The sequence below is a fragment of the Procambarus clarkii genome, chromosome 52 (assembly GCF_040958095.1).
Source record: "Procambarus clarkii isolate CNS0578487 chromosome 52, FALCON_Pclarkii_2.0, whole genome shotgun sequence".
Classification (NCBI taxonomy): Eukaryota; Metazoa; Arthropoda; class Malacostraca; order Decapoda; family Cambaridae; genus Procambarus; species Procambarus clarkii.
In genome coordinates this window covers 2,400,428-2,422,246 of record NC_091201.1, presented here as the reverse complement: position 1 = coordinate 2,422,246, position 21,819 = coordinate 2,400,428, and the positions used below count along the sequence as shown (strand labels likewise).

At 40.7% G+C, this 21,819-nt stretch overlaps 1 protein-coding gene across 1 annotated transcript; it reads right to left on the bottom strand.

The window, feature by feature from the left end:
* Positions 1–7,620: 7,620 nt before the first annotated feature.
* Stoml2 (stomatin like 2) lies at positions 7,621–20,806 on the bottom strand. Its single transcript, XM_045751013.2, has 8 exons — positions 20,632–20,806; positions 19,814–19,903; positions 17,493–17,640; positions 14,705–14,825; positions 11,831–11,958; positions 10,740–10,849; positions 10,417–10,549; positions 7,621–8,177 (listed from the first exon to the last, which is right to left on the bottom strand). The coding sequence occupies exons 1-8, from the start codon at positions 20,689–20,691 to the stop codon at positions 7,927–7,929; spliced, it is 1,041 nt and encodes a 346-aa protein (XP_045606969.1). The 5' UTR covers positions 20,692–20,806; the 3' UTR covers positions 7,621–7,926.
* Between the last annotated feature and the right edge of the window lie 1,013 nt (positions 20,807–21,819).

Genomic DNA, 21,819 nt, shown 5'->3' with positions numbered 1-21,819 from the left:
TATACAGTGGTACCTCGGAATGCGAGTGTCCCTGTATGCGAGTTTTTCGGAAGACGAGCAGGATTTACTCCAAAAATATGTCTCGGAAGGCGAGGGTTACCTCGGGACGCGAGTTTGTCGATACGTGTACAGGCCGACTGGCGCGTGGTGGCATGGCGATCGCTCCTCAGTTTACCAGTGTCTCGTGTCCAGTGACTATCCCACCTGAATTCTTCACAAGGATTTACAGTTTTTTATCGGTTTTTTGGCCATTTGAGCATAAAAGTTGTCATTATATATCTTGCCATGGGTCTCAAGAAAGCCATTGGTAAGGTTCAACCTAAGAAAATAGCTGTGAGTAGAGGCAGTAGAGGATGTCCCTTCTTGATTAAGAAAATGTGTGAAGTATGGGAAGAACTGCAAAGTTTTGTTGAAGAAACTCACCCAGATAAAGCTGTAGCAGGCCAGTTGCATTGACCTTTTAAATGATAATGTGATTTCTTACTACAGATAAGTGCTTAAAATGTAGGGAAAAACAAGTGTCATTAGACAAATTCTTAGTAAAACAAGCAAGTCCTAGTGGTATGCAGGCAAAATGTGCCAGAGTGTGCATACCAGTGAAGTCCTCACTGCCTGATGTGATAATGGAAGGGGACTCCCCTTCCAAACAGTAACTCCTCTCTTCCTCCCACCTCCTCACCATCTTCCATACGCCTACAGCATTCAACAGCAAGGTAAGTAATAGCTTGAACATAGTTTTGTAGGTTTATTTAGATGAATTAGGTATAAAAATTTAGTTTGATGTGGGGTTTTTGGGGTAGTCAGGAACGGATTAATTCATTTCCCTTTATTTCTTATGGGGAAATTAGCTTCGGAATGCGAGTTTTCGGAATACGAGGCGTCTCCAGGAACCAATTAATCTCTTAAACTGAGGTATGCCTGTACTAGAAGTCCTTAAAATGGGTAGGGATAACAGGTTATGTAGGGCAATGGATATCAAATTCTGTCAAATAGAGTAATGATCAATCTATAAAATCAAGTCCGTGTACAGTTAAAGGTTCTGTACCTCGGGACACAGTCCTTGCACCACTGCTTTTCCTTATTCTCAATATCAGATAAGAGAAAAATACAAATCACAACTTTGTCATTTTGCAGATGACTCAAAAATCACCATGAGAATTACTTCTACAGAAGACATTGAAAAACTTAAAGCTGATATTAATAAAGTTTTCAGTTGGGCAGCAGAAAATAACATGTTTATCAGTAAAAATTTTTGTTAAGGTAAAAATTAAAACCTTAAAGTACAATTAAATCTGCCCATAATAGAAAAGCAACATGTAAAGGATCTGGGAATAATGATGTCTGAAGACTTAATGTTTAGGGAGCATAACTAAGCAAATATAGTGTAGGCTAGAAGTAAAGGAACACGTGGTATGCATGGACATGATAAAGTGCACAAATTATTGGGATCATCTCAAAGCTCTTAAATTTACTCTAGAAAGGATATGATAAGAGGCAACAATATTGTATAGTGTACATGGAAAATACTGAAGGGACAGGTCCTAAATTTACACAGTAAAGTTACAACATACCGGAATGAACGATGTGGAAGAAAATGCAGAAAAAACAGAGTGAAGAGTGGAGGTGATTGAGGCACACTCAGAGGTCCACGGTTGTTCAATATCCTCCCAGCTAGTATAAGAAATATTGCCGGAACAAAAGTGGAAATAAGTAAATAATTATCAAAGAAGGCACCAAGCCGGGAAGGCTATGTAAGTTTTCAAGAACAACTGGACAGTTTTCTGCAAAAAGTACTGGACCAACTAGGCTATTGTGTATATGTGGACCGCTCCAAGCAACAGCCTGTTGGACCATGTTATCACAGCTACTCCCTGGGAAATAGAACTCAGAACCTGATCTAGGTACAATCCAAATAGGATTGCCATGTTAAACGGGGAGATAACCGCTTGGGACATTGTACACTAAACTGCACTTGGCCTCCCTCACTGCCGTACTAAGTGGTGTTCCTTGACTCCAGGCAAGCATATTCTTTATATTCACCATTTATGATTTCCGACCTTAATACACTTATATTTTTGGCTCCTGGTTTTGTCGGCCCAGTCTGGCGATTCCTCTTGATCCTCTCCTGTACCTTGAAACTCATCTTCGGTGTCACATATGGTGATTAGTTGTTTGTTACAATGGTATCTTATACCCCCTCCCCCTCTCTGCCATAGGGGTGCAGTGTTGTGAGCCTACTCAGTCTCGCCCTATTCCCTTGCACACCTGTGTTCCAGGATTTGTTTGGCCCACTTACATGGGCCAAATGTTTTGATATTTCATATTCTGATAAATCTACTGTTGTCTTCTGATAGTTAGCACCGTGCTCATACTTTGCAGAGGGCTCATGCTTGTTGTGGTTCACCCCTTTGACATGGCAGTGTGGTTGGGCAATCTGTCTTCAGGGAGAAGATTTGCTCAAGGGAATAGATGGGGATGACTACATAATTTGTGCTACTCTCTATTCATGGTTGTTAGGTTAGATTAATTTTATTGGTTACATTAATACAATGTATTATTGACAATAATGTAAATTATGGAAATTGAAAACTATTTGTGCCCCCTCAAATTCCATTTTTCAGAAAACCAAATTTCTTGGGAAGAAAACAAGAAAATTCTTATTTTAAATCAACAATTTATATTACATTAAAGTTATAACTTGAACCATTGTTGTAAACAGATTATTCTCATTTGCCAGTTTACATGTAGACTATTACTGGAATTATAATATGCTTACAGACAATCACAAATATCTAGATAACTATGCAGGGGGGGTTGGGTTGAGGGGGGAGGTCCCATGATTTGTGGAATTTTTGGATTTCTTATGGTCTGCAGTAGAGTTGGTCAGCCCCTTGTCCCTTTTGGGGCAGACCTCTTTTTACCTTGCCCTTGTTAGGTCATTTCTGGGTGGGTTGCTTCCGATGTCAAAATGACCATGTCACTTTGATGGATATCCTGTCTCTTCCTGGGTCCAAAACAGGATTTGGTGGAGCTCTGGTTCATCTATGACCTGTCAAGATAGAACCAGTTCATCCCTTGCCCCATTTGCTGACTGATCACTAGGTTCTAGCCCAGATTCACCTCGTATTAGTGACACATTCAGTTGGTTTCCCTGAACTTCTGGGATGCATACTGGCCAACCCGTCCTCGGCTCAAGTCCATTACATCCAGTGGTCGACCCCACAGACGCATTCATTAATTTTTACATACTGTTCATTCAAAACAAATTTTCTCAAATATAAAATTAATATTATAATATACTGTATTAATATATTGTGCTTATATAGGCATAGGTTAGGTGTTTAGGTTCTGTTGGCGATTATTTGTATTTGTAGTACGTTGGTGAAGCATTTATAGCGTTGTGGTTCGAACAAAATTTGTCAGTGAAGCACTTGTTCCAGAAGTGTTCGAACGAAATCGGCTGTGAGTCGTGTGTAAACCGTTTTTCATTCATAAACAGGGTTTTGGCGGGTGCATGGAATCACTTTTGGGTCTTTGTTTGGAGGATGGGCTGTACTGGCATGGTCCTATTTGTCCAGGGTTCAGGGATTGGTTGTTTTATTATGGGGTGTAATTACCGCTTATGGGTTTCTTTCCCTTTGCTTTAATCTGACTCCCAGTGAATTTGCCAGTTTGGCCTGGGATGTGGTGACTCGTCTTCGTTTGTTAGGGGGTCATGTTCTGGCCTACTTTGATGACTGGCTAGGTGGGCCTCTCACTCAGCTTGCATATCTGCTAGCCAGGAATCTGGTTCTTTCCACAGCTCATTGGGTTCAGGTTCCTGGTGATCCGGCAGAAGTCCTAGTTAGTTCCGTCCCAGGTCAGGACTTGGCTGGGCCTCTTGTGAAACTCGCTCTTGGCATCACTTTTCTATCCTACGGTGACTGCTTCATCTGCAGTGCTGCCACCTGCTGGTATTGTGGCAGTCCCAGGTGACTTTGCAGTTGCTGCTCAGATTGTGTGGGTGCCAGTACTTTGTGTGGTTTTTCCACTGGACTGCGAGTAGCTTTGGGGCCTGTTCTGATTTCTCCAGTTCCACCTCTTATGCTGCTACCGTGACTGTTGGGTTTGGTCCCTTATTGCCCTTAGCCCGCTACTGTGTTGCCATCTGATTGATGTCCGACTACCTGCTTATTGTATTTCAGTTCTATATCACAAAATTATTTTAATTTTCTCTTTGCTATACAGCAACCTGTTCTCAGGCCAGGCTCAAAGCAGGGGTCCTGCCCTAAGATGCATTCACCCATTATACTATACTGTGTTAAAAATAGGTTTGTTCTCATTTATATATTCATATTATAGTTCTTTGTATATTTAGGATCTGTTGATTATTTGTATTTGTCATGTGGGTGAAGCATTTAAGTGGTGCTATTTTAAGAGGTCGTCACAGAAATGTTCAAACGGCATCAGCGAGTCGTGTGTAAACCCTCTTTCATAAATGGGGGTTTGGTGGTGGGATTAATGAGCATTTGGCCTTTGTTGATGAGAGCAGGTGGTATATAGTATTTTTCCCCCACTGAACCCAAGGAAAGTTTTCAGAATCCCCAGCCCATCCTCACACTATGCTGTTTAAAGCACCAGACGTATTGATCAATTAACATACTGTGTATTAAAAATTGGTTTGTTCTCATAAATTAATATTAAACATCAAAATTATATGTACAGTATAGTTAGGCATAGGTTGTTAGGTGTTTAGGTTCTCTTGGCAAATATTTGAAGTATGTGGGTGAAGCATTTATAGAATTGTGGTTCGAACAGAGGACATCAGCGAAGCACTTGTTCCAGAAGTGTTCGGACGTCATCAGTTGAGAGTCGTGTGTAAACCATTTTTCATTCATAAACGGGGGCTTTGGCGACTGGATGATCTTTGTATGCGAGGACGGGCTGGATCCCCAGTTGAAAACCTTAAGCCAATGACTGACCTTCCTCAGTGTTGTGGGTTACACCTATCTTAACTCCCACGTGCCTATTTACCACAAGGTGAACAGATACTTTCATGATTACCTGCAGGTAAAGATTTGGTGTAAGTAATTATCAAAACAAGGCACCAAACCGGGAAGGCTATGTAGCACCATCAAATATGTGGAATAATCAGAGGGCGCTAAATATCACCAAGGATGCCAATACGAGAAAAGAAACGCATAAAGCGAACAATATCAAAAGTATCCGATTCACCAAGAATTCTATCGAGGGACAAGTGACCACGAGGGACGGTCAGAATAACAAGACACACTCATCCTTGAAGTCAGGACATTCAACAAGGATATGCACGACCGTAAGAGGGACAATGCAATTTGAACAATAAGGAGCAGGGCAGCGCTCCATTAAGCGACCGTGAGTTAAGCGTGTATGGCCAATACGCAACCTCGCCAGGGGCCAAATTCACAAAAGCACTTACACAAACACTTACGAACCTGTACATCTTTTCTCAATCTTTGGCGGCTTTGTTTCCAATTATTAAACAGTTAATGAGCTCCGAAGCACCAGGAGCCTGTTTATAACAAAAACAACAGTTGAATGGGAAGTTTTCATGCTTGTGAACTGTTTAATGAATGTAACCAAAGTCGTCAAAGATTGAGGAAAGATGTACACGTTCGTAAGTGCTTGCGCAAGTGCTTTCGTGAATCTGGCCCCAGAGCTGTTTCCCATTGCCAGTTATGATAGTAGGAGGACGGCCATGAGGACACACTACTCTTAAGAGTACGCAGTTTGTTACCAGTAACAGAAGATCAGCAATCCTGCCAACGGGTAAGGATGGACAAATGAATAACTGGGTAAAAGTCTGAATAAGGAATATTTTTACGGGAAATGGGACAAGAGAGGACAGCTTCCCTAGCGGCAGCATTCCGCACGCTCATTTAAAGACACACCAATATGGCTGGGAACCCAGCAAAACTCAACTGACTTAAATTTACTGGAAATAAGAAACAACCAATGCTGAATCTCGACAACCACTGGATGGGCCGGAGAGCCATGGGACCTGAGAGCCATGAGGGCACTACGAGTCAATGACAACGAGAAAGCAGGAGACGAAGAGCAGAGATAATAGCATAAAGTTCCGCTGTGAAGATGCTAATCTCCGGAGGTAGGTAACACATACAAGTGCTGTCAGGAAAAACAACAGAGTAGCCTACACCGTCTGCAGACTTAGATCCATTGGTGAAGATGAAAACGGAGCGGGAGTGTGAAGAAAAGTGCTCAAGGAAAAGGTGTTCCAGAACTGTAGGAGGGGTAAAAGCTTTAGTGATGCGAGTTAAGGATGCACAAAATTTCGGAAGGGGACTCCCCATGGGGGCAAGGAAGGAACATGAGAAATATTAGAAATACTAAAAGAATCCTGTAAGTGAGATAACTGGACAGAAAGAGAGGTGGTAAGAGGAACAGGAACCACAGGGGGGGTAAAAGTTAAAGCACGACAGAGGCAAGAGGAAGGATGTTGCCAGGACCACGCAAGATAGCAAAGACAGTAGCGATCATGGCGATCGTAGAGAGATAGGAAGCCAGTGTCAACATACAAGCTGAGGACAGGGAGACGAACGAAAGGCACCAGAACTGAGGCACAACCCAGTATAGTGCAAAGCATCAAGACGAAGAGTAGGAGGAGAAACAGACGAGTAAGCAGGGCAACCATAAGAGTTTAGACAGGATGAGAGAGTATTGTAAAGTGAGGAGTGCGCGCCTATCCGCTCCCCAAGAAGTATGGGACAATACCTGAAGGAGGGTAAGGGCCTTAGAGCATTCAACGCGGATGTAAGGGATATAGGGTGACCAAGACAAACGAGTGTCGAAGATTAACCCCAAAAGCTTAGCGGAATCCTTGTACACAAGGGCGGCGACCATAAAGCAACAAAGAAGGACGAAGAATGAGCATAATCATGAAAAGCTGTTTGGGCACATTAAGAATATAAGCAAGGATCATTTGGTTGTAGACTGCCCTGATCACTTTTCTATAAGCAATTACTAAAAGAAGGCACCAAGCCTTCTACATAGCACCATCAAATGTGTGGGATATTTAAAAAGGCACTAAATATCACTAAGGATGCCAATACACTTTTATACAAGTAATTAATTATCAAAAGGCACCAAACCGGGAAGGCTATGTAGCACCATCAAATGTGCAGAATAATGAGGGCACTAAATATCACCAAGGATGCCAATATGAGAACAGAAACGCATAAGGTGAACAATATCAAAAGAATCCGATTCACCAAGAATTCTATCGAGGGACAAGCGACTGCAGGGGATGGCCAGAAAACAAGACACACGCTCGTCCCGGAATCCAGGACATGCAATTTAGACAATAAGGAGCAGGGCGGCGCTCCATTAAGAGACCGTGAGTTAAGCGTGTATAGCCAATATGCAACCTCACCAGAGCCGTTTCCCATTGCCGGTTACGGTGGTAGGAGGACGGCCACGAGGACACACAACTCTTAAGAGTACGCAGTTTGTTATCAGTTACAGAAGACCAACAAGCCTGCCAGTAGGTAAGGATGGAGGTTTGAATAACTGGGTAGACTTTTGTATAAGATATCACCATTAGTTTAGTTTGATTGGTTTAGGTTTCTTGTATTAAGTACAAGGTTCTGCACATCCTTTATTGATAGTTAACAAGGGTTTTCTTGAAATATTTCAGTATAACCAATAATAAACTTAACCTGGCTCACCCATTCTATGGTATCCCTGGTATAGTAAAGAAAGTTAACCTATCCTGGATCTCAGAATTGTACATGAATGATTCATGAGATATTACCATCATTTACAATGTCTCATCCATTATTCTTTCTTGTATAGTTTTATATCATTCACTCTTATGGAGGCATAATATTTATAGGAATACAATCAATATGAGACATTTACAACAGTAAATATCTCCAATACAGTAATTTTCTATTTTTCTTCGTTTTCCTCATAATGCTTAACCTGAGCTTCTGGCTCTACATTGCTACTAGCATTAACATTGCTACTGGCATTAACTTTTAAAGACTTTGCCAATGTCTGATAGACACTGACAGCAGACCCAACTACTCCAGTGACATCTGCTACATTAGATGGTAATATGAGAGTATTATTCTTGCTGGCCAAGTTCTGGAATGCAGCAATGTATGCTTGGGCTAGAGAGAGGGAGGCTGCATTTAGACCTGGAATAAACAAAACATTTGTTGTAGTTGTGTTCCCATTCATAATGATACACAGCGTGCAAGTCATGAACACATAAATAATCTATATAGTCTCGATAACTTGGTAGTCTTCCAGCTACAAAAAAAAAAAAAAAAAAAAAATTATTCGTGTGAAAATACACCACAATACTGTCTAGGATCAGACAATACTGTAGTAGTGGATATACAGTAATGCTAAATATATAATAAGGGTATTCGATTCGCCAAGGGTCTGGGTGTTCATTCAAACACTGCTCGTGAAGGATGTTCGAGTGAAGGAGCCAGTCGGCCGAGCGGACAGCACGCTGGACTTGTGATCCTGTGGTCCCCGGTTCGATCCCGGGCGCCGGCGAGAAACAATGGGCAGTTTCTTTCATCCTATGCCCCTGTTACCTAGCAGTAAAATAGGTACCTGGGTGTTAGCCAGCTGTCACGGGCTGCTTCCTAGGAGTGGAGGCCTGGTCGAGGACCGGGCCGCAGGGACACTAAAGCCCCAAAATCATCAAGATAACCTCAAGAAGATATGGTGCTGCAGGAGCTAAAATAATTCCCAAATACCTCTCTTAATTTAGAGAAACCTTCACTACCTCCCACTTAAATTTCAGCACTACATAATTTGAAGCCCCGCTGAACTATAATTTGATCATTTCAAGATAAGACGCTAATGTGTGGTCATTAATGATACAACCTCTCCCATTAACTACTGGATACTAGGCAACATATTTGGACCTTCCCCATTTATATGTACCTAACAAATTTAACAAACTAGTTTTCTTCTAGTAAGGATTCTGCTCCATCAATATTGCCTTTCTTTTTCCTTTCCAAAATCATAGAACACATCTTTGTGTATATACAGTATAATAAAAATAAAACATGCATTTTAAATATTTTTTTTTTTTTTTTTACCCCATGATGATTATATAGATCACCACCCCATGATGATTACAGCAAAGTTATAACTTTCAAACTGTGATGTCTTCGTTTCAAAGCTCAACCAAAATGCATTGCATCTAATTTATATATTCTCGGAAAGCCAAGACCAAAACTTGTAATAATATAACCCATTATATCTTTTCATGCATGTAAATATATAAACATACACCAATGGTAGGGAATAGAAAGACCAAGTTTAAAGAGAAAGTGACCGACATATATTTAGCATAAATGACATATGAAAAGCACTTTACTCCTAGCTTTATGGAGTAATAATGTGGTGTTGTTGTGGATGTTTTGTTGGAGTGTAGCTGTGTTTATTCTGTTATGATACAGTGTCTAGTGTGGAACATTTTAAGAATGGAGCCTTACTTGCCCCTTTCTCAATACAGTACTTCTATACTGTTTCTTCCATAATGATGCCCCTTCCCTTTAAAGTTGGAAATGGAATGATGACTTTCTACTAATCATATACAGTGTCTATATGTAGTTCTTTTCATTATTTTTCCCATATCTCTAGTAAGGTGCCTGTAGTGTATCTGTACAGTTGTATGTACTGTGTCTGGAGTTGAGTCTGGTGTACGTCAGTATCCTACTGAGGTGTTGCCAGAAATAACTTGCTATGCAATCTTTAAATTTGCTGCCATATCTTGCGGTTACCTTGCAACGTCCCCATGGCCCCGTTCCTGACCAAGCCTCCTGGTTGCTCAACTGGTCAACCAGGCTGTTGGATGCAGCTGCTCGCAGCCGGACATATAAATCAGCCTGGTTGATCGGGTCATGCTGGTAAATAATATAGGGAATGTTTGAGTGAATGGAGGTTGGCCTCAAACATTATGTAGCCCACCCCCAACCTTGCAGGGGAATGGTTTGGGGGTATGGAACACAGGATGGATGGGGTTGGTCCTATTATGAGAGAGAGAGGGGGGGGGGGGGGGGGAATAGTGATGCCATCAATTTGTCAAAGATGGCTGGCCAAGTCCTTCACTATAAATACGAATCATGCTTAAGATTTCTTAGCATTTCATTAATAATTCTTGATAAATTAGCAGCTAAATATGATAGTGTGAGGAGGGGGGGGGGGGGGAGAGAAAAATTAAGTCTTAAAAATTAAAGATTTTAATCTTAAGAAAAATTAAGATTGTGGTGGATATGAAACCAGTTGATCTAGGGGGACAGGGAAGAGATACCAGGGTGCAGCTGGGTACCCACCCCTAGAATAAGAGGGAAATATACACAGTACAAAAATTAATTTAAAAACATTCTTTTTGGTTAATTTAATCTTTACCTTGTTTATGAATTAATGCTTCACAGAGAAGATTAAGTCCTTCAGCTTGACCTTTGGCACTGTTGACCTGTTCAATCTTGTCTGCTTCTGATGCAAGAATTCGGGATTGTCGTTTTCCCTCGGCAACATTAATCTGAAAATCACAGTACATACTCTTAATATTTGAAGTATTAAAAATTATTTTTCATTTGTTTTAGTAATTACACCAATGTAATTATGTATATTTAGCTGTGACAACACAGGGTAGAGGTTTTCAAGTGATTAGCTACAGGGGGCCAATGGTGAAGCCGTCCCACAAAACAAGTATGTTATGAGTGCTTTACCTCTGCTTCTCTCACTCCCTCAGATTCAAGAATTGTTGCTCGTTTTCTTCTCTCAGCCTCAACCTGCATCTGCATTGCATCTTGTACACGCTGTGGTAATTTAATGTCACCTGGAAAGTAATATAAACTGTCAATTGAAATTAAAATATTCTAGTTATAAAAAAATTAACTACTTATTTTTAACCCAAATTCATACCGAGTATTCACCCTGAAAAACAACTCAAAACCACACAACAGTGTGTCAATTCTAGAATACTTATAACAATTGAAAACTGTATTTGCAATATTACAAATAAATGTATTTAATGTACAGTAAATTAGACCCAAAGTGAAGGAAATACTCTTATCAAGGTAAGTACCAGTTGTACACATGTACCCACACTTACATATCTACAGCCATACATTCCCACACCAACTTATGAAAATTACTTCAGGGATATTGTACATGAGCTATGTACAATTTCCTCTACTACTAATTTGAATTTTGTATTAAGAATTTTATTGGCCTTCATGAACCACAAAGCAACCACTGATTTACCATGTCAGTAAACCTATTCAACTAATGTAGAATCCAGCTCCCATATCTAATTCAGCAATAATGTTTCTGCATTAATATATGCAAACCATTTTGCTTGGAAAACACTATGAGAAGAGACTTGGGGCCACTTCTTTACCTTTATTAACAGTGGAAATAGCTCAGGAGCATCTGAGTACCACTAATAAAATGTAAAAATATAAAATGTAAAAATATAATGGGAGCCGGTCGGCCGAGCGGACAGCACGCTGGACTTGTGATCCTGTGGTCCCGGGTTCGATCCCGGGCGCTGGCGAGAAACAATGGGCAGAGTTTCTTTCACCCTATGCTCATGTTACCTAGCAGTAAAATAGGTACCTGGGTGTTAGTCAGCTGTCACAGGCTGCTTCATGGGGGTGGAAGCCAGGTCGAGGACCGGGCCGCGGGGACACTAAAAGCCCCGAAATCATCAAGATTACCTCAAGATAAGATACTACAGTATATTTTTCCAAGTGTGGCCACCAGCCATCTCTGTGAAAGCCTAGACAACCTGTGTAACAAGCCAAACTCTACTTACGTATTTCATAACGAAGGCAGGTAATCCCCCAGGCCTCGGAGGCCTTGTTTATTACCTCAACAATATTCATGTTCAGGTTCTCTCTCTCTCTGAAGACATAATCCAGAGAGATCTTACCAAGTTCAGACCTGAAAATAAAATTATTTTCTAATATACAGGAAACTTTAATCTGCACAAGGACTGTGTTCCTGGGAAACTTTTACAGAGCAAACATCTTTCTATGGGAAAACAAATGTATTCCAAAGTGCTCTTAAAGTATTGTTTACTCCTGTCAATGAAACACCTCTGAACATTATTTGCCAAGTATTTCTACCACTTTTCAGCTACAAATACAGTGCACAATAATTGAAATGATGCAATAATTTAATCCAAAAAGTGAAAAACGCTCAATATGAGGTGTCAAGAGATCAATGTGTGGCATTTGGGTGATGTACACCAAAACAGTAACTAAATTGTGTGAACCTTGCACACCCACTTCTATACACATCAACCCACACTCAAGCAACTGAAATTTTTGTTAACAAAAAAGTGTACAGGTTTTTAGACAAATTAGCACTTTTCCAATTTTGTTCAGAGTGTGTCAGCTGTATACTAGAATTTTTTTTTATTATATGAAACTGGAGCAAATGTATCCAAGAGTCTTAATTAACCAAAATAAAACTAATCAGGATCAGTCACATAAACCCCAAAGGTGTTTTTGGAATTAAAGGGTATTTTTTTTAATGATTAGTGTTCTAATATTTTCTTAAATCATTAGATTTTTTCTGTGGATATTATACGAAACTAAATATGAAATGTCTTTAGATATTCTGCACATGTTTATATATTCAAACCAATGAGAAGAAAATATTAAAACTCATTTACATACAATTTCTTTTTCTACAGTAAAAGTCACATTCTCAGGGTCACTACAACTCACAAGAGATAGCAACTTGTTACAGTAATTTGATTTTTGTACTTCCTGAATGATAATTAACAATGACATGGAAAAAAAAAATTCAGGACAACTTTTTTGGGCACACCACACAACCCGTCCTCTTAAAAATAACGTCACTTTTCGCTCGTATGCGCGGCTATGGCCAAATTTGGACGTAATTTGAAATGAAATCGACTCACAAAAGTGACAGTACTGTTCCGTTTTCTGTTCGAGTCATCCGGCGTACTCGGCGAGCTTAGAAGAGGAAACTTTCCTTTAATGTTCTTCATACCATTTTGAAACTTTGAGAATTTCCTGCCCACCTAACCTATCAGAGGACCCTTAACATACTGTTGAAAAAAAAAAATCCCAAATTTATTTTTATTTTTTCCATTTTCAAATTACGTCCATATTCGGCCATGCGGGTAAATGGCCAAAAGTGACGTTCTTTTAAGAGGACAGGTTGCACCACAGGTGTCAAATTTAATATGCTGAGCAGCGCAGGGGTTATATAAAAATGGTTGAGATGGCAATACTGATTTGCACCTGGTTTTCACCTCTCTCTCCATGAAAACTTATCCAAACCGACTTTTCATACTTTTCTACATTCTAAATTACCCAATTCTTCTTATAGAATCAGAGAAATTCAATTATTGAAATATATAATGTATTTTCCCCCAGAGGACAGGAGGAAATATGCTCAAGGGAATGGATACTACATAATTACAGTAGTCCCAGTTATGATACTACAAAACTACAAAATTAGTTCTAATATCTACTCTCTATCCATGGTTAGAGTTAGGTTAAGGTTACTTTACGTTAGGGTTTGGTTAGGTTTCATTACATTTGGTTATGTTAATGTAGTGTATCACTGACACCGTGAAATATGGAATTAGAAAACCATTTCAGCGTTCCCATGAATTCCGGTTACAGTAAATGGAATTCTTAAAAGAAAACATTTTCAGCAAATACTTTTGATATTTTAAGCCAACAATTTATAACACAAAGTTATAACTTGAGAATAATCTCCGTTCAGGCCAAAGGTTCATCTGCTAGTTTACATGTAGACTATTGCTAGAACTGTAATATACTTTCAGACCATCACAAATATCTAGATAACTATCCAGGGGGTTTAAGGTGTATGGGGGTGTGGTTTCTCAAGGTAATGGATTTGCTGTGAGGATCTCTCGAGAGGTTATCTCTAGATGATTTCAGGGCTTAGCGTCCCCATGGCCCGGTCCTCGACCAGGCCTCCTTTTTGTCACCCCCCCCCCCAAGGAAGCAGCCCATAGCAGCTGTAACTCCCAGGTACCTATTTACTGCTAGGTAACAGAGGCATCAGGGTGAAAGAAACTCTGCCCGTTTGTTTCCGCCTCCACCGGGGATCAAACCCGGAATCTTTGTAATACGAATCCCGAGCCCTGTCCCCTTAGCTGTCAGGCCCCTGGATGGGCTCAATAAATGATGTTTACATCAAAAAACAACTCGTGGAAACTTTAATACAAATTAAAACGACTAGCCATAGATTACATTGCAGCCTCTTCACACACTTATTTCCTCTAAATAAATTTGCATACACTTTCATATTAATCACTACATTGTCATATGCAAATGATCCAACCCATCCTCCAAATAGAACATTTGTAGTTTGACGTAAACTTTACCTAACGACAAAAACTGTCGTACACTATTAGAAAATGGTAGCAGCTCGCGAAATTGACATACTGTACTGTCCTATTTTCTGACTGATCACAGCCTGATCAATCAGGCTGTGACTCGTTCATCAGGCTGCGAGCCGCTGCATCGAACAGCCTAATTGATCAAGACTGCTGGGACATTCATTCTTAAAATTTACAACAGGAACGTATAATAGAATTGCAAATTATTCAGGTTTTGTAAACTTAATTCTTGTTTAAATAAAAGCACACATGGAAGAATATCTTGCAATAAAAGCCTACCTCATAGTAGTTTGGGCAAGCTGAGTAATGGCAAACTCTGGATCTTCTACTCCGTAACTTGCTCGGTATGGGTCAAGGATTCGTAAGTAGAGGACGCCATCAATACTCAGGGTAACATTATCTAAAATAAAATTACTTAATTAACTCATGCCGTATTTCTCTTTCACATTAAAATATTATAAACTATTTGCTACTGCCAGCTGATTGCTATCATAGCATTTTTTATCCAATAATATACAATAATTTAAAAACAAGTAAACAAAAAAATTTCATGAGACTTAAAATAATACAAAAAGCACATACAATGCCTAATCTATTATATGAAGCACTTTTGAGGTGACTAACACTTTCAATAAAAACCCTGACAAAAATGGGAATTAAACAAAAAGGTACAAACAAAAATTAAAGCATCAAGTAAAGGTAAATTCCCCTTTACGAGTAATGCGTCGGACGCTCGGCAGAGCTCAATCTTGTAGCCCCTAGTAGACTCCGGGCTCACCAGGCTCTAGAGACTCCTATCACCTAGGAAACCAAGTGCCAAAACAAGTGCCATTTGAAAGTGTCTTGCCCCCTCTTCCAGGGGCAGACAGTTCGGTGGTGTGTATTTTCAATTGGGCTTGGCAAGTCTGCAACTATTTTACTACTCGCATTATGTTACAACTCAATTTGGTAAGAAACAAAGGGAAGGAAATAGGGAGCTACCAAGGCACTGCTTTAAAAGGGGCATTTCAGCTATATTTCTCTTGAAAAAGATGTTCATTGAACCATGTTATGCTCAACCAGGATTACATTGTACACCAATACTGTACTGTAAAATATAGAGGTCTGTTTCAAGGAGGACAGAATGAAGGAAGAGTAAGTAAGAAACACTAGCACAGTACAGTATGGTAGTATAAAGTACTGTACCTGTAAATGAGTAGGAAAAATCACATCTGGAAACAAATTTATAAACGTTTCTCTGAATAGAACTTCCTCCTAACACTGGCGGCAACATTAGACTGATAAACAGAAACCGTAGATGAAGTCAGGCCTGATATTGGCAAGATAGAGCATAGGTTGATATATATATAATAGTGGAACTCTAGCACAGGCAAGAAAACTATATATATATATATATATATATACAGGTATTTCATAATTTGGTGCTTCATATCACTATGAACTTCAATTTGATTTGTCTTAAAGGATAAGGCTTTCAAAATGACAGTACTGTATAAGCAGGTAGGAAGTTAATACATAATACTGTACAGTGGTACCTTCGTTTTCGAATTTAGTCCATTCGTAGAGAGGGTTCGAAAACCAAAATAAATTTTTCCCATAAGAAATACTGTAATATAGATTGAATTAATCCATTCCACACCCCCAAAAATATTAACTTAAAAATACATTTTATATATACTACTTATAGTTTGTACTACAGTATGTACAAGTATATGCAGGCGATGAGTCACAATAACGTGGCTGAAGTATGTTGACCAGACCACACACTAGAAATTGAAGGGACGACGACGTTTCGGTCCGTCCTGGACCATTCTCAAGTCGATTGTGTCACATACAAGTATATCTTACCTTTATTAAGGACTTGTTGGCATATGGAACATAGTGAGAAAAGGGGGATGGAGCCTGTGAAACACGACGATACTTTGACATTGCTACAACGACTGAACAAGTTTTGACACATGTTGTAACAACATTCTAATACGTCTTAAAAAGTTGTAATAAAGTTGTTACATCTTGTTTAAGTTGTAATAAGGGAATCATAGGGGACCGTTACGTTGTGTGTTTGCAGGGAGGAGTGTGAGTGTTGGGAAGGGAAGTCCCCTTCCATTATAACAACAGTGATGATATTTCAGTGATGACACCTCTCTTACGTTTTGCAGGCATACCACCAGGACCTGGTTGTGGCTCGCTGCTCGCTTGTCTTACTAAGAATCTGTCTATAGACACTTGTTTTCCCCCTATGTTTTAACACGTGTCTGTAATGAGACATCACATTGTCTCTGAATGATCGTGTTTTTCCTCTATCCGTCACCCTCAACTATTTTCTTAGGTTAAACTTTACCACTGACTTCCTTGGTTCCCATGGCATGATATACAAGAACTTTTATGTTCAGAAACCAAAAAAAACAAAAATTATGAAATTCTTAAAGAATTCAAGCGTGGTCATCACTAGGCGAGACACTGGTAAACTGATGCATGCCACGTATTCGGTTGGCCCACATGTGTATCAACAAACTCGAGCTCAAGAACAAAAATTCTAAAAGAGGCATTCAAAAACCAAGGTACCACTGTATTATCTTTGAGATCGTATGGTAGGTATAGAGTATCAGTAATTAATGGAGGGGACACATGTAGCATAGGATCCTATGATGCAGCAGTCGTTGCTGTCGGGCCACAGCCGAAAGGTTCTGGGTACAATTCCCACAGGACACGTTCGCTTTTTTTTTCCCCCTCAAATGATGCCTGCTCATCTAGCAGTAAAGAGGTACCTGGAAGTTAGGCAACTGTTGTGGGTTGCATCCTGAAGAGGTCAGTAGTTGGCTTGGGGGAAATCTTCATGTTCCTAACAGGCTTCCTGTCCCCAACTATGGAAAACCAGTAATATTGATACTCTATGGCGATTAATAAAGGGACACTAGCAGCATCGAATACTTATATATATTCACATAAAACTCCCATTTGAGAATGCCCTCATTATTGAGTTAAAGGGCAGCTGTGTCTGGCTCACTTCATTTACTATAGTAAGGCGATACAGCCAATAAAGACAGGTAATAAACAAAACACATACCCGAAGTTATCGCTGCTTGCTTTGGAACATCAATTGCTATTTCCTTCAAGCTCTGTACATACTTCACTTTATCTAATATGGGTATCAACAGGTTTATGCCAGGGTCCAACACTCTGTGGAATTTGCCCATCCTCTCAACCACCCAAGCCTGTGATCAACAAGAAAAAGGAACAACATTTATTGCCAATAATTTGGCACGTATTTGAAGATCATAATTTATTCACTTCCTATTTCAATAAAGTAATCAGGCATTTACCCAAAGAAGATAAAAGCAATGTGAGAAAGTTAAAAAAAAAAAAAAAAAAGGAAGATATTTAACAAAGATAATACAGTATATACAATACTAAAAATGCATGCAGTCTCTGCCAATTTAAAAATATATATATAAATATTGTACTAGTGATGGGACAATTTATTGGAATCGGTAAAGGGAATCTGAAGAATCAAGCATTTCTCATGGAGCCCCTTGTGGCTCCCTGAAATCCAGTGAAACTATACACCAACCATCAAGTTCTTAGACCTACTGGGGACCACAGCCAGAACCTGACCTCCCTTCACAGAGTTGCAGGGAGGAGTGACATTTGTCACCTTACCAGGGAAGGCATCCAGAAGGTCAGGGAGTCAAAACAAACCAGTGCTGGGTTCAAGTGAAACCAAACCCTCAGAACCCACCTAATGAACTCCCCAACTATGTAAACAATCGAGTCTCTCAAAACTAGCGTGAACTCATTCGGCCTCATCTCTCCCTCTTGTCTGGGAGAGAAGGAGCTCAACTCATCAAGAAACACTCATGAAATAATACCAAGACAGAGCCCTATTCACAGTATCAAAGAGGACCTTCACAAGAGCACAGAACTCAAAACATCCTAACAATTAATTGTAACAAACATTCTGTAACTTCCCTAGCAAAAACAATGTATTGTCTGTTAGCCAGGCAGCCATAACCTTGTACCACAATCAAGAAAGCAAATGCAGAATCAAACTAAATACTTAACCCCAGGACTATTTTGGATGCTTGGTTGTGGATTGGTAGGAGAAACAATAACTTGGAGATTGAGAAACACTCCAAGCTTGTGTCAAGGCCAAACAGTACAAAGAAACCCTGCAAGGCAGGGATGAATCAAACTGGGAATCTGGAAAAATGCACTCGGGTGAGAGTGCAGTGCTGTGACTCATACGTCAGGCTGCGAGCAGCCGCGTCTAACAGCCTGGTTGATCAGTCCAGCAACCAGGAGGCCTGGTCGACGACCGGGCCGCGGGGACACTAAGCCCCGGAAGTACCTCAAGGTAGCCTCAAGGAGAGTTGGGCAGGAAGGAGGAGGAATTTAGCATAAATAATGGTGGAAAATACAGCATCTTTCACAGTCACAGAATAGGTCCTTTGTCCCAAGGAACAAGGCTAGAGGCTGAGAAACTCAAAAGGAACATATAGGCAATATGCAACTTTCAGATTTGTTTAAAAGAAATACTAGCTACAGTTTGGATTGGATCAAGTATTCTTCAATGTGTGTGTCATCTATAATACATAGGAGTCTTGAATAGGCAGCAAACGTGCATAATCTTGACCAATCTTGACCTATCTTGACCAAGATCAGACTGTACAAGATCCTAACAAAAGGGTCAAAAAGATATTGATTTAGGGACCATGTGGGACATCCAAAAAAAAAAAAAAATAATAATAATAATACAGTAATAATAATCCAGTGAAAATCAACAGAATTTCAACCTAGTTACAAGTACAAAAATCATGCTTCATTCACATGGATGGCGATATACTAAAGAAATTGTTCACAACTTTTGTTAGGCCAAAGCTAGAATATGCAGCTGTTGTGTGGTGCCCATATCTTAAGAAGCACATCAACAAACTGGAAAAGGTGCAAAGACATGCTACTAAGTGGCTCACAGAACTGAAGGGCAAGAGCTACGAGGAGAGGTTAGAGGCATTAAATATGCCAAAACTAGAAGACAGAAGAAAAAGAGGTGATATGATAACTATATACAAAATAATAACAGGAATTGATAAAATCGATAGGGAAGATTTCCCGAGACCTGGCACTTTAAGAACAAGAGGTCATAGATATAAACTAGCTAAACACAGATGCCGAAGAAATATAAGAAAATTCACTTTCGCAAACAGAGTGGTAGACGGTTGGAACAAGTTAGGTGAGAAGGTGGTGGAGGCCAAGACAGTCAGTAGTTTCAAAGCGTTATATGACAAAGAGTGGTGGGAAGACGGGACACCACGAGCGTAGCTCTCATCCTGTAACTACACTTAGGTAATTACATCAATGTTAAATATTAAAATGATCTTTAATACACACCTCTTGCTGAGGCACAAACAACACTACAGTGTTCAAGGGCAGGTGCGACCGCCACCGAGCGGCATCCAGTGCTGGGCGACCTCGGGCCGTCTGTAAAGGAAAAGCCAGAGTCAGTATGTATTATAAATTTTGAAATCAGGAACTTCTTATCATATGGTGTAAACATTTTGAGTAATGACTAGTGTATCTTAATCACTATTAATAATACTACTGCAATGTATACATTATTTAGTGTTTAAAAATGGGTTAGATAGGGTTTCATGGGTAAGAAAAGGTTATCTTGATGTCATTTCAGGGCTTAGCATCCCCGTGGCCCGGTCCTCGACCAGGCCTCCACCTCCAGGAAGCAGCCCGTGACAGCTGTCTCACTCCCAGGTACCTATTTACGACTAGGTAACAAGGGCATCAGGGTGAAAGAAACTTTTTGCCCATTTGTCTCCGCCTCCACCGGGGATCGAACCCGGAACCTCAGGACTACGAATCCGAAGTGCTGTCCACTCGGCAGTCAGGCGCCCTAAAGCACCTACCAGCTTAAAGGAAAGCTGGAAGATTAAGCGAGTAATGATAGAGCAGACATGCAGTGAACTGGGTTATAAGAGCGAGGGAGAAACACGGGAGAGGACTGAGGGAGGAATGTGGTAGAGGTTAGTGGGAGAAGAACAGACGTTAATGCATTTAAGCCCAAATAAAAAGTGGCAGGGCCAGGAGTGTGGGACAACACCCCCACAAGTCCCCAGGGGGGCCAGCGTCCCCGACCACACACGACCCCAGAGGGGCCAGCGCCCCCACTACACAACTCATGAAGAAGGTGTTATCACCAGGAAGGTCCTGGCGGGGCGCGCCGCTCCTCTCAGCGCAGTGGCCAACATGGTAGTCATGGCTGCCGTGGTATATTACACCCTCGTGTGTGTGTGTTGTAGCCAGCGCCGCCACCACCACCACCAGGCTCCTGAGCCACTATGTTGTCATCCCAGCAGCCCCCCCACACCCCCATACCCCATCCCCCCCCCCCCACAACAAGCCACAACCACCCCAGACGCGACACTCTCCCGCTTCACCCACTCTAATATTTAATATTTCTAGTGCCATGTGATAGTCCTTTACTCGCGCCATCTAGGGATTGAAAAAATTACTAAACTTGTAGCTCTGCATTTCATGAATTTAATTTGTCTGAAAACAACAATGTCCTCCACAGGCCTTTTGGGGGCCTCGTAGCCTGGTGGATAGCGCGCAGGACTCGTAATTTTGTGGCGCGGGTTCGATTCCCGCACGAGGCAGAAACAAATGGGCAAAGTTTCTTCCACCCTGAATGCCCCTGTTACCTAGCAGTAAATAGGTACCTGGGAGTTAGTCAGCTGTCACGGCCTGCTTCCTGGGGTGAGTGTGTGTGTGTGGTGTGGGGGGAAAAAGAAGTAGTTAGTAAACCGTTGATTGACAGTTGAGAGGCGGGCCGAAAGAGCAAAGCTCAATCCCCGCAAACACAACTAGGTGAATACAACTAGGTGAATACAGGGACAGGAAGCAGCGGCTTGGAACAGTCCCCCCCCTTTGTCTTAATGATTTTATCGAGCTGGATCTGAAGATTGAGCAGTTTTTGGCATTTACGCCTTTGGCGGGTAAGCGGTTCCATGGGTTTGTAACGTGTGTTAACGTGTACGTATTTGGCTCATAAAACACAGAGACTATAGTGGTTTCTTAACTCTGGAATGATTGTTGTTGTCCGTGATAAACTTTTTTCCAGAGCTGCTGTGTCCTACTGAGTAAATCTCTAGTATACCCCCACCTGGATTACTGTATCCAAGCATGGAGACCCTCTACAGTAGGACACAGCTGCTCTGGAGAAAGTTCATGACCGGGCAATACAAATTATTCCAGAGCTAAGTCAACTCTCATACCAGGAACGGTTGAGGGCCTCAGGGCTAACAACACTTGGAACCAGATATGACAGGACTGATCTCATCGAAACTTAAAATGTTGAACAACGTGAAGGATATTGATCCAGATAA

Bases quoted from the DNA above. Each gene is read 5' to 3' on its own strand.
- Stoml2 (XM_045751013.2), bottom strand. From the start codon at position 20,691: ATGACTACCATGTTGGCCACTGCGCTGAGAGGAGCGGCGCGCCCCGCC. The intron at 10,850-11,830 runs GTAAGTAGAGTT...ATTACTTTCCAG, and splicing joins CTGCCTTCGTTATGAAATAC to GTGACATTAAATTACCACAG. The intron at 10,550-10,739 runs GTAAAGCACTCA...TGTGATTTTCAG, and splicing joins AGGGAGTGAGAGAAGCAGAG to ATTAATGTTGCCGAGGGAAA.